The sequence below is a fragment of the Rhinolophus sinicus genome, linkage group LG05 (genome assembly GCF_036562045.2).
Source record: "Rhinolophus sinicus isolate RSC01 linkage group LG05, ASM3656204v1, whole genome shotgun sequence".
In the NCBI taxonomy this organism is placed as follows: Eukaryota; Metazoa; Chordata; class Mammalia; order Chiroptera; family Rhinolophidae; genus Rhinolophus; species Rhinolophus sinicus.
In genome coordinates this window covers 63,153,029-63,165,426 of record NC_133755.1, presented here as the reverse complement: position 1 = coordinate 63,165,426, position 12,398 = coordinate 63,153,029, and the positions used below count along the sequence as shown (strand labels likewise).

Below are 12,398 nucleotides of genomic sequence, written 5' to 3'. Positions count from 1 at the left end.
AATGTTGAGACTAGGGAGAGTTGTAAAGGCACAACATTGTGAAGATACTAAATGCCACTGAATTGTACTCTTTAAAATGGCTAATCGTATGGTATATGAATTTCACTTTAAAAATGTACATATAAAGCTAACATTAAAAATTTTTTAATTGTATAACCATACAGCTTTAAGTCCTTTAATATTTATCCTGGGTGAAATTATTACAGTTGTTATTGAATAATAAATGTTTCCTAGATTTAGTTAAATATGTTTTTAATTAAAGTCAAATTTATCTTCTCCTAATATTAGCATGGATTTTTTTTATGACATTTAGTTCATGTATCCATGAATGAAGGTCAAAGGGTTCAACTATTAATTCTATTCCCGTATTATCTTATTTTTATTATTTTTAATCTTAAAACTCACAACCATCGAGTATTGTAAAGGTGAACCCTGATTTTCATGATGGGCTTACTGGTAGGATTTGTGCTGGGGACCACATGCACCAAGGTCTCCGAACTTTGTGGATTTGCAGTGAATGGGGTCAGCTACCAGCAGGTTCTTGACATACTGGATGAGGATGTTTTTGATCTCCTTGGAAGCCTATCCACATATTTTTGGTAATAGGCACCAGGGCTTTGGATGTGGACTGGCAGATTGTGGAAATCTGGGCCACGTGACCACCGTCCTTCACATGGACACAGAGCCAGCTAATTCTTCTTTAGCCAGAAGTAGAAAAGGTTCCAGTAGCTTGTATTGCAGCGTGTGGTGGTTGGATCCTGTCCATTTTATCTATTGACGCAGTTGCCCCATTTGCAGTATATACTACAGCTCTGGCAGTTTTCTTGTGTCCTAAGACCTGCACCAACTGCAGAGGACCATTGGATGGCATGGCTGTGCGTATACTCAGTGATTCTCATTGTGAGTTGCTACAACCAGTAAAAAGCCCTACTTTGTGTTTTATTAGACTTAAGTGCTGAGAAACATTATGAACGTAAGGAAATGGTAATGGAAGTTTTGTTATGTCAGTGTCACTCAGTTCTTTGAACTTCTATGTCATATGCCAAAAAACACATGGTACTTTAATGTCGAATTTAGTTTTAATGATTTATTAGTTGACAACTCAGATTTTTCTTCAATTTTTTGAAACTGAAGAATTGAAAAACACTTCATACTTTATAAGAATTTGGTAGGCATTAGAGTCAGTCATTCACTGCTTTCTCTACATCTATATCAGTATTTCTAGTTGTCCTTATGTTTAGTGCTTCAGAGATTTTGCCCCTCGGAACTATATCATGGTAATAAGAGACAGATTAGTTGTAAAATGAAAAAAGCATTATTGTTAAAGGGGAGAAGGGAAAGGTAAACTCATGACATAGGCAGAGCAGTTTGTGAAATAATTATCTGTAGAAGTTGGAAATCTTCTGATGCCCTTAAAATCTATCTATATCTGTGCACCTATTGAAAAATCTTTATGAATCTGCAGGGCACTGAACTCTGTCTGAGGTCTTGTATAAAGAGCTTTTTACTGCCTACCCTCAGATAAGAATCTTTGAATAGCATGGGACTTCTATGTACTATGATTAAACAGATTTAAAAAACATAGAATTTGGCCCTAGGGCTCTGTTTTGAAAATGGCTTTATAAATGTAGAATTAATATAAAATTCTTTGAAATTCTGTGAATTAGGAGTGTTGGCTTCTCTTATAATTCCTTTTCTGAAATTTTCCCAGGTGAATGAATGGTCATTGAAGATAAGAAAGGAAATGAGAGTTGTTGACAGGCAAATAAGAGGTAAATTACCATTTTATGTCTCCTATTCCTCACTCCCTTGGTGTTTTTTGCATTAGTTCCTAAAAATGAACTGCATCTATACAGAGGGTGCCAAAAAAATGTATACACATTTTAAGAAAGGCAAAAACTGTATTAAAATTGTAATACTCAATATATACCAATAACAAAAGATGAATACAAGTCATGTATACATTTTTTTGGCACCCCTGGTATATTGTAAGACATAGTTGATTCTTATATTATTTATAACTGTCCTAATTATTTTGCTTTCTAATCATTATAAGAAAATGAAGATATAATGAACTCCAACTTTATATTTTGTAAGAACTAAATCTTTCCTCTGGACTGGAATTCAGCCGTTCAAGGGGGAGGGACCATGTTCATTAATTTCTGATTCCCTAGAGCCCAGGTTAGTATTGGAAACAAAGCAGGTGCTCACATACTGGGGTAGACAGAATAATGGCCTCCCAAAGATGTCCACATCCTAATCCCCAGAACCTGTGAATATGTTACCTTACCTGGCAGAAAGCACCTTGCAGGTGTGATTGAATTAAGGAATCTTAAGATGGGGAGATTATCCTGGGTTATCTGGGCAGGTCCATGGTAATCACAAAGGTCCTTACAAGAGAGAGGCAATATGTTGAGGAAAAGAGAGAGAAAAGATGTGATCATGGAACCAGATGTTGGAGTGATATGATTTGAAAATGGAGAAAGAGGCCACGAGCCAACGAATACCTTGAGAAGCTAGAAAAGACAAGGAAATGGCTTCTTCCCTGAAGCCTCCAGAAAAACACAGCCCTTCCAACGCCTTGATTTTAGACTTCTGACCACCAGAATTGTAAAAGAATAAATTTGTGTTGTTTTAAGCCATTAAAAATAAAGAACTAAACAAACCTCTTCCTATTTATAAAGAAATGATTTTATGGAATTCAAATGAACTGTGTGTAAGTAAGGAATGCAATTCCATTTTCACTACTCTAATTATCTATCTTAGCATGACTGTAAATTAAGGAAAATATATTTATAAGTAAAGCTGATTGTTGTTGAGTACCACTTAAAATTAAGGAGACTTGCAAATAGATAATTGTTAGGTCTCTAAATGTTAAGTCTCAGAGACCCTAACTTAATGTTAGGTCTCTGAATGTTAGGTTTCAGAGACCTTGACTTATAGAAAAAGCCATGTCTGCAAAAAAACAACAAAATGTCTGCTTGTCTGCACCTGCAGACAGAACCAAACTTGTGATAACAGAAAATGCCCCAAAAAAGCTACTGGCTTGCAGGCAGTCAGCATTTTCTGTTCAAACAGTGCTACCCTGTCAGCACCACCCCCTATAAAACCCCCCTCACCCCCTCCCTTGGGGGCTGTAACAGTCTTTGCGCAGCCCAGTAGACTTTTCTCTTTTAATAAACTCGCTTAACTTGCCTGACCGTGTGAGCTCCTTTATCAGCCGACCTATCAATAATAATGTTTACAACTTTTATGAATTTTAACACTTTCATGACTGGAGTAAAATTAGTACCATAAAGCTATACCAATATCACTTCTTTAAAAAAAAGAATTGGTGAGGGGAATTCCATTGGAGTAATGGTTTCGGACTTGCCTTCCCATTATAAAAAAAGAAAACCCTGGACAAAGTCTACGAAACATGTGTTTTCAAACATTAGACAACTGGCAATGTAAAGTTTTGATCACTGAGAGAAGGGAAACAGGGAGAGAGCCCTGATATGTCCCTGATTTTCTGCCTGGAGAAACTTTCTGGATTGTAGTACATGGAAACGGATTCTAAGCAGAGCGTACTGGTCTCAGTGAGTTGAAGAAAACAGATCAGGGTTCAGGGAGGCTGCAGTGGCTGGAATTTGTGGAGCAAAGTATCCGAGAGAAGGACATGCCTAGAAAAAGAGCTCTAGATATCTGCACGGGGTCCCTTTGAGTCTTTAGCTGAATACTAAGCTCTGCTTACTTAGAATGAGATTTCAAGAGGTTGGGCAAAGAACAATTACTGAGAACTACTAAGAAGCTGTAAGCTAAACAATTTCCAGAGCTAGCAAAGAGTTGATGGATGATAGAGTTCTGATCCCACACAAGAAAGAGACTTTGTTGAACATCTGGGACATTCAGTAGAAACCCCAGAAGGGTCATGCCTTAATAGTAAGGCTGAAGTAGCCAGCCCTAGATTAACGGCCACCATCGCGCAGACCAATAAAGCTTAAAAACAAGTCTTGAAAGCTGATCTGCAGGCAACTTAACTGCCTGCCAAAATAAAGCTGAACACTCTTAAAAGAAGACCAAAAAATTTAGACACTCAACAATGAAACATTCAAACTAGCCAACATCTGATGAAAAATTACTAGGAAGAAGCAGGAAAATGTGACCCAGAATCAGGAGAGAAATCAGGCAATATAAATAATCCCAGAAAAAACAGAGATGATTGACTAAACACACAAGGATTTTAAACAGCTATTATAAATATGTTGAGGAATTTCAAGAAAAACATGAACATAATGAGATAAATAGAAGATACAGTAAAGAACAAGTGGATCTTCTACAGATGGAAGATCTGAAATAAAGTAAAATAAAATGAAAACCACTGGGTTTAACAAGCAGATTAGATACTACAGAAAACAAAATCAGGGAAACTGAAGATAGCAATACAAACTATCAAAACTAGTACAGAGAGAAACAAGTAAAAAAAAAAAAAATGAACAGCGCATCAGTCACCTGTGGAACAGTGTCAAGAGGTCTAATGTGTAATTGAGTCTTGGAGGAGTTAGGAAAGGATTTGATAAAATGACAGCTAATGAAAACCGCAAACCCACCAATACAAGGAATTCAATGAACTTCAAACAGGATCAATGCAAAGAAAACCATACCAAGGCATATCATAATCAAATTACTGAAAGTTAACAATAGAGATGAAACAGTTTGAGATAAAAGACTTTAAATGCAGAGAATGCTAAGAATGATTAAAAATTTCTTAATGCATACCGAACATCTTTAATATGATATAAGAAAAAAACCCACATTATCCTAGAATTCTGTATTCAATGAAAATAGCATTCAGAGGTGAAGGTAAAGTAAACATTTTCATACAAAGCCAAAAGTTACCAGTAGAGCTGCAGTAGATCTACAGCACAAGAAATGTCAAAGTAAGTTGTAAGCTGAAGGAAAATCATATCAGATACAAATTTCGATCTTCCCAGAGGAATGAAGCATGCTGGAAAATAATAAGTATATAAATATTAATAACTATTTTCTCTTTTTAAAAATTTATTTAAAAATTATTGACTAAAAATAATGTAGGGCTTATATATAGAAGTAAACATTATGACAGTAATAGAACAAGCAAGTGATTTGTGTTATCTTTAGAAACCTCATAAATTTAGTTAGTGTGTCACAAGTCTTGTTTATTCCTGCTTATTGTATATATACTCTTTCACAGTTTACTTGTCTTGTTAAAAGATCTTCAAACCCTGGTAGTTCTCATTCATAACAATTTATTAGTTAACTAACTCTAAAATGGTATGGGTTTTGGAGTCTTAACACTACCAGGTTTAAATCCTGTCTTGGCTATCAGTTAGTCATCTATCCATATTTAAATTCTTTAAATCTCATAGAGTTGTTGTGACTATTAAATCTGCAAATGTATGTAAAGTGTTTAGGACAGTACCTCCCATACAGTAGAGTTTACTACTTGATGGTGATACAAAAAAAAGAGTACTTTAGATAAAATATGACTTTGAAGTAATGTAATTGTTTTAAATGTTACTTGCATATAAGTATTTATCATAGAAACACTTAGGATCTTTCATTTGGTTTTATATTAGCAGTCAAGGTGAATGGATTTTTAAAATATTAGTGCAAAAATGAGTACCTGCAAGACTATGATTTTGGAAGTCAGCATATTGGTTTACCTTTGTTGGGGGCATGGCAAATTAAGGGGGACATAAGGGACCTTATGGCCTGTTGATAATGTTCTCTTTCTTAATCTGGTTCCCGGTTACATTGGTGTTAATTTGTGAAAATTTATATAGCTCTACAGTTTTGTGTACATTTCTGTAAGTATGATAATACTTCAATAAAAAGTTTAAAGAGAAAAACAATAGTAACTTCAATAAAGCAAAGTATAACTACAGGTAATTGTTATATGTAGTCCACATTTTTAGCTTTTAGTCAAATGTAATACATTTAGAGCAGTCATGGTAAGCAATATTGGAATGAATTTAGATCATTCATTTTTCCCCTTTCAAATAAAAATAGCTTTGCCCTCCATAACTATAAAGGTAATAACACACATATTGATGCAGAAAACTACAAATAAGAAAGTTAACATCACCCTGAAATCTTACCACCCAGAGTACTACCACAAACATTTTGGTGATCATCCTTCCAGATACATTTCTGTTTGTACTTGTAGTTACATACAAACACTTGTTAATAAATGGATCATACTATTCTTGCTGCTGATTTATTTATTTCTTATTATAGTAAAATATGCATAACATAAAATTGACCATTTTAACTATTTTTAAGTTTACAGTTCAATAACATTAAGTCTATTCACATTGCTGGATAACTATCACCACTATTCATCTCCAGAACTTTTCCTTCATCCTATACTGAAACCATTAAGAAGACCAACGTGTACATTATGTGAGTCACAGAAGGACAGCAGAGAGATTATTTCAAGAAATCATTATTTCCTAATTTCCTAAATTTCATGGAAGACATGAATATAATCATCCAAAAAGCTTCACACATTCCAAAGTAGGATAAAATCAAAGAGACCCATGCCAAGGCACATTCTAATCAAACGGTAGAAAGACAAAGAATATTTAAAACATCAAGAGAGAAACGATTTGTCACATACAAAGGATCCTTATTAAGATTTTTAGCAAGTTTCTCACCAGAAACGTCGAGAGCTAGAGGGTAGTGGGTTGATACATTCAAATGCTGAAAGAAGAAACCTATCAACTGAGAATCCTATTTCCACCAAAATGAGGGAGAAATTAAGACATTCCCAGATAAACAAAAGCTGAGTAAGTTTGTTACTACTAGACCCAACTGGCAAGAAATGCTAAAGATCTTTCAGGTTGAAATGAAAGCACAATAGACAGTAACTTGAAGCCATAGGAAAAGATAAATATCTCTGTTAAAGGTAAATACATGGGCAATTATAAAAGCTAGTGTTGTAACTTTGATTTATAACTCCATTTTTTATTTTCCATGCAATTTAGGAGAGTTGTGCCTAAAAAAAATTATTAGGCTGTTTCTGAACACACAGTGCATAAAGATGTTCTTTTGTGAAATTAGTAACTGAATGGGGGTGGGGACAGAGTTGTACAGATGTAAAGTTTTTGTATGCTATTGAAATTAAGGTTATATTAATTCAAATTAGTGTTACAAATTTTAGGATATTAAGTGGAATCCCCACGGTAACCACAAAGAAAATAGCTGTAGATTATACACAAAAGCAAATGAGAAAGGACTTGAAAAGTTTCACTACAAAAAAGGAACAAGTAAACACAAAAGAAGACATTAATGCTGGAAATGAAGGCCAAAACAATCTATAAGGCCTACAGAAAAAAATGACAACATAGCAGAAGTAAGCCCTTCCTTATCAGTAAAGACTTTAAATGTAAATGGATTAAACTGTCTAGTTAAAAGACAGTGCTTGGCAGAATGGATTTAAAACAAAAACCCTATTATATGCTGTTTAGAAGAGACTCACTTTAGATCCCAAGATACAAATAGGTTGAAAATGAAAGGATGGAAAAAGATATTCCATTGAAATAGGAACCAAAAGAGTGGAGGTTGCTATATACTAAGATAAAATAAGATAAAATAAATGGAAAAAAAATATTTAAATCAAAAAAGATCACGAGAGTCAAAGAAGGACATTATATGTTACTAACAATTTTGATACAGCATCTAATAACAGATCGTCAAAATAGCTGAAGCAGAAATTGACAGAATTAAAGGGAGAAATAAATAGTCTTACAATAATAGTTGGAGACTTTAATAGCCTACTCTCAAAAGTAAATATAACAACCAGACAGAAGATAAATAAGGAAATTGAAATCTTGAACAACACAATTAAGTCAACTAGATCTAGTAGACATACAGAGAATTCTCTACCAAAAACAAAATATATATTCTCAAGTGCACATGGAAAATTTCCACGGTTGATCGTATGTTAGGCCAAAAATCAAATCTCAATCAATTTTACGAAGATGTGGAAATTAAACAATACATTGTTAAACAACAAATGAGTCAAAGAAGAAATCACGAGGGAAATTAGAACATACTCCTTAGAGATGAGTGAAAACCAGAACACAATATGTTAAAATTTATGGGATGCAGCTAAAGCAATGCTAGAGGGAAATTTTAGGTGTAAAAATACATTGAAAAAGAAGAAAAGATCTCAAAACAAGAACTTGACAACTTACGGAATTAGAAAAAGAAGAGCAAACTCAACCTAAGGCTAGCAGTAGGAAGTAAATAATAAATATTAGAGCAGAAATAAACAAAATTGAGAATAGAAATAAAATAGAGAAAAGTGAAAGAAACCCAAAGTGAGTTCTTCCAAAAGATCAACAAAATTGACAAACCGTTAGCTAGATTGACCAGGGTCAGTGGGTAGGGGAGGGTGGAGAATTCAGGTTCTTAAAATCAAATGAAAATGGGAGCATTGCTAATGATTCTACAGAAATAAAAAGTATTATAAGAGTGCTGTGAACAATTGTACACCAACAAATTGAATAACCTAGATGAAATAAATTCCTAGAAACAAAATCTACGAAGCCTGAAACATGAAGAAATAGAAAATCTGAATAGACATGACTAGTAAGGCAATTGAATCAGTAATAAAAATTTGACAAAGAAAAGCCTTAGACCCAATGTATTCACTGGTAATGCTACCAAACATTTAAAAAACTAACATCAATTCTTCTCAGACTTTTCCAAAAAATAAAGAGACGGGACTATAGAGATAGAATGAATTCATTTTGCATGTGAGAAGGACATCAATATGGGGGGTCGGGGGACAGAGACAGAATACTATGGACTGAATGTTTATGTGCCCCCAAATTTCATATGTTGAAGTCCTAATTCCAACGTGATACTACATGGAGGTAAGACTTTTAGGAGGTAATTAGGTCATGAGGGTGTAGTCCTCATTAATGGAATTAGTGCCCTTATAAGAAGAGACCTGAAAGATGATCTCTATCTTGGCCATGTGAAGATACAGCAAGAAGCTATTCATTTGCAAACCAGAAAGTGGGTTCTCACCAGGAACCAGATTGATTGTTGGCCCCTTGATCTTAGACTTTCCAGCCTCCAGAACTATGAGAAATAAATTTACATTATTTAAGCCACCAAGTCTATGGTAATGTAAATATATGCACAAAAGATTTGAAAGCAGGGTCTCGAAGAGATATTTGTACACTTGAGTTCATAACACCATTATTCACAATAGCTAAAGGTTGAAGGCACCCAAGTGTCCATTGATTGATGAATGGATAAACAAAATTTGGTACATCCGTGCAATGGAATATTATTCAACCTTATGAAGGAAGGAAATTCTGATACATGCTGCAGTGTGGATGAACATTGGGGACATTACACTATGTGAAATAAGCTAGTCACAAAAAAAATAAATACTGTCTGATTCCACTTGTATAAGGTATCTGGAGTAGTCAAATTCATAAAGACAGAATGTAGAATGGTGGTTGCCAGGGCTGGCGGGATGAGGGAATGGGGAGTTACTCATTAATGGGTTTGAGTTTCAGTTTTGAAAGCTGTAGAGTTCTTGAGATGAATAGTGGTGATGGTTCACAACGATACAAATATACATATACCACTGAATTTTGTACTTAAAAATGGTTAAGATGGTAAATTTTATATGCATTTTACCACAGTAAATAATCTTGACTATTCATAAATACATAATATAAACATATCTTAACCCTAGTTGGTGCTGTTATGATAGTTTTTAATACGTTCACGTTTTCCTTAAATTGCAGATTTTTATAAATCATTAATGACTACATAAATTATACTCCCATAATTGTGGCAATTCTACTTATTATTAGAGCAAGCTCTGGAATGTATTTACAGAATTTTTAAAGTTTCTCATACTAATACCAACAAACGTTAGAATGAGCTTGCAAAAGCAGTTTTGAAATTTTGTCTTAATGTAATCGGATTAACTTTTGTTTTTATTCTTCAATTACTTTAATGTTGTATCTGGAAATAAAAAATACCTACCACCTAAATTATTTTAATTTCATTTATATCCTGTTTTCCTATTTAATAGACACTCTTAGATCACAATAAAAATAGATTTGAATACCAATAAAAGTTTTTTTGGTGTTTTGTGTTGTGCTTTAAATTTAGATATTCAAAGAGAAGAAGAAAAAGTGAAACGATCTGTGAAAGACGCAGCCAAGAAGGGTCAGAAGGATGTCTGTGTAGTTCTGGCCAAGGAGATGATCAGATCAAAGAAGGCTGTGAGCAAGCTCTACGCATCCAAAGCTCACATGAACTCTGTGCTCATGGGTATGAAGAACCAGCTGGGTAAGATGGCCGTGACCTTACAGCCACCTCATTAATGCTGTTGCTCTTGCTGTCATTATCAGTACTGGTTTGCATGAATAGGAAGACACAGTCTTAGCTCTGGTTTTTATTTTTTTTATTATTGTCTTGGTTGGGGTGTTACACAAAATGCAAAATATTACCGTGATTTTTTTGTTGTTGTTATTTTCTTTTGCCAGTGTTGTTGAAGTAATGGCAAACTCTACATATAAATCTGCTTTGTTTAAAGGTTAGACTATATGTCCTCATGTGAATAGTGTTATAAAATGTCCTGAGAGTTGAGTCATAGGAGTAAAATGTGGGCCTTTGTGTCAGAGGGAGGATGAAGAAAAGAGTTTGCTCTGGCCTGGCCTAGTTCCAGAACTACCACCCTAGGCAAAATTTTTAAAGTCTAAATTTGTCCTTGGCTTTCACCCACTTGCCTTATCTCTGGCTCTCTACCTAATGCTTCATTACATCTTGGGAATCTGCAGACCACGTAATGGGTATTCAGCTAGATGTGAACTATCAATTTAATTTTTAAAAACTCATTATAATATTTAAAATAAAAATAAACATAATTTAGTTGCCTTTTGATGTCCAGTATACTGCTGTTTTGCTGTTTATGATCTTTCACAGGCATCTTGACAGCTTGAGTCATAGGTTAAATTTTATATCCAGTTGGTTTCGTTCTTAATTTCTGTTAAATGAAGAAGTCCTAATTCAGAATTATAGTTGAGAATGGCAGCAACTGACTGTCAGAAATTTAGATTGAGTATGAACTCAGAAATTACAGAGAAATTTTTCACTAAAGAATATTTTCAACTCTTTGTCAGATACTACACTGATGATTACATCACATTCAGACGTTAGAAGACTGAATGTTTTAACTTATGGTGGCAAATTAGCACCTAATCCATTATTTGGTTGTACTTGGGTCTGAAAGTATTTCATTACGTTCTATGTTAACACTTGGATATGTTTTTAAAATATGTATAATAAATATGTCATCAATTTCTGTCTCTGGATACTGAAGAAAATAATCATGGGTTGGGAAAAAGTAAAAAAAATATGACAATCAAATGGTTTGTACCACATCTTATTAACTTTTAAAAACTGTGATTTCAGCCCTAAAGTAATGTATTCAGACTCTTTAAATACTGGACATACCACCTAGATATATGCCTTTTGAACTAGCCAAGTATTCTGTACCATGAAGAAATAGTTTAATCTGATCTGTCATTTTGAAAGCTTAGGTACAAAGCTCTTGCCTTTTACAGCCAGCTTTGAAAATTTCATGTTTATTCTCTATTTTTTATGCAACATGATGAAAAGATGCATGTTTTGTTGACCATGATAAGCTTATTTAAAAAAATTTTCACTATTTCCTTTACTGAGTCAACGTCAGGAAACATATTGCTTATTTTGCCGTTTTTCCCCCTGTGAAAAAAACATTATATGCCCAGTCTCTTTTTCCCCCCAATTGCAAAGATAAAAGTACACAGGATAATACAGTAGATGCTTATGTACCTATCACCCAGAACCAATACAATTTGACATTTTGTTATCTTTGCCTTGGTTTTTATATTATAAAAGAAAGAAAACACGATTACTAAAATCAAAGCTCCTTTAATCTGCCTTCCCAATTCTCTCTCAACCTCCCAGAGGAAACCACTATTGTGAATCTTAAAATTTGTATGCGTGGTATTATACATACTGTTCTGTATCTTTTTTTCCCATTAATCATTGCATTTTTGAAATCTACCCATAGTGATAAATATATATTTTAATTACTGGATGTTATTCCATCACATGGGTATATTGTATTTTTCTCTTCCCCCATTGACGGACATTTAAGCTGTTTTCAATTTTTGCTTTTACTAACAGTGCTGCTGTGAATATCATTACACTCTTACATGTGTAATGGTTTCTTCAGGATAGTAATATACTCAGAAGTGGATAGCTGGATTTAAATTTTTCTAATATTGCAAAATTGCTCTCCGAAGAGGTTTTACTAATTTTTATTTCCACCAGCAGCAGATGAGAGCTTTTTT

General features: G+C 34.0%; 1 protein-coding gene across 4 annotated transcripts in view; it reads left to right on the top strand.

The window, feature by feature from the left end:
• LOC109456769 (charged multivesicular body protein 3) overlaps positions 1 to 12,398 on the top strand; it is a 71,189-nt gene that overhangs the window by 41,738 nt on the left and 17,053 nt on the right. For all 4 annotated transcript variants that reach the window (XM_019749206.2, XM_019749201.2, XM_019749203.2 and 1 more), the window contains 2 exons: positions 1,712 to 1,772; positions 10,168 to 10,347. In XM_019749206.2, the coding sequence (XP_019604765.1) occupies positions 1,712 to 1,772; positions 10,168 to 10,347 (241 nt within the window). The remainder of the gene's footprint in view (positions 1 to 1,711; positions 1,773 to 10,167; positions 10,348 to 12,398) is intronic.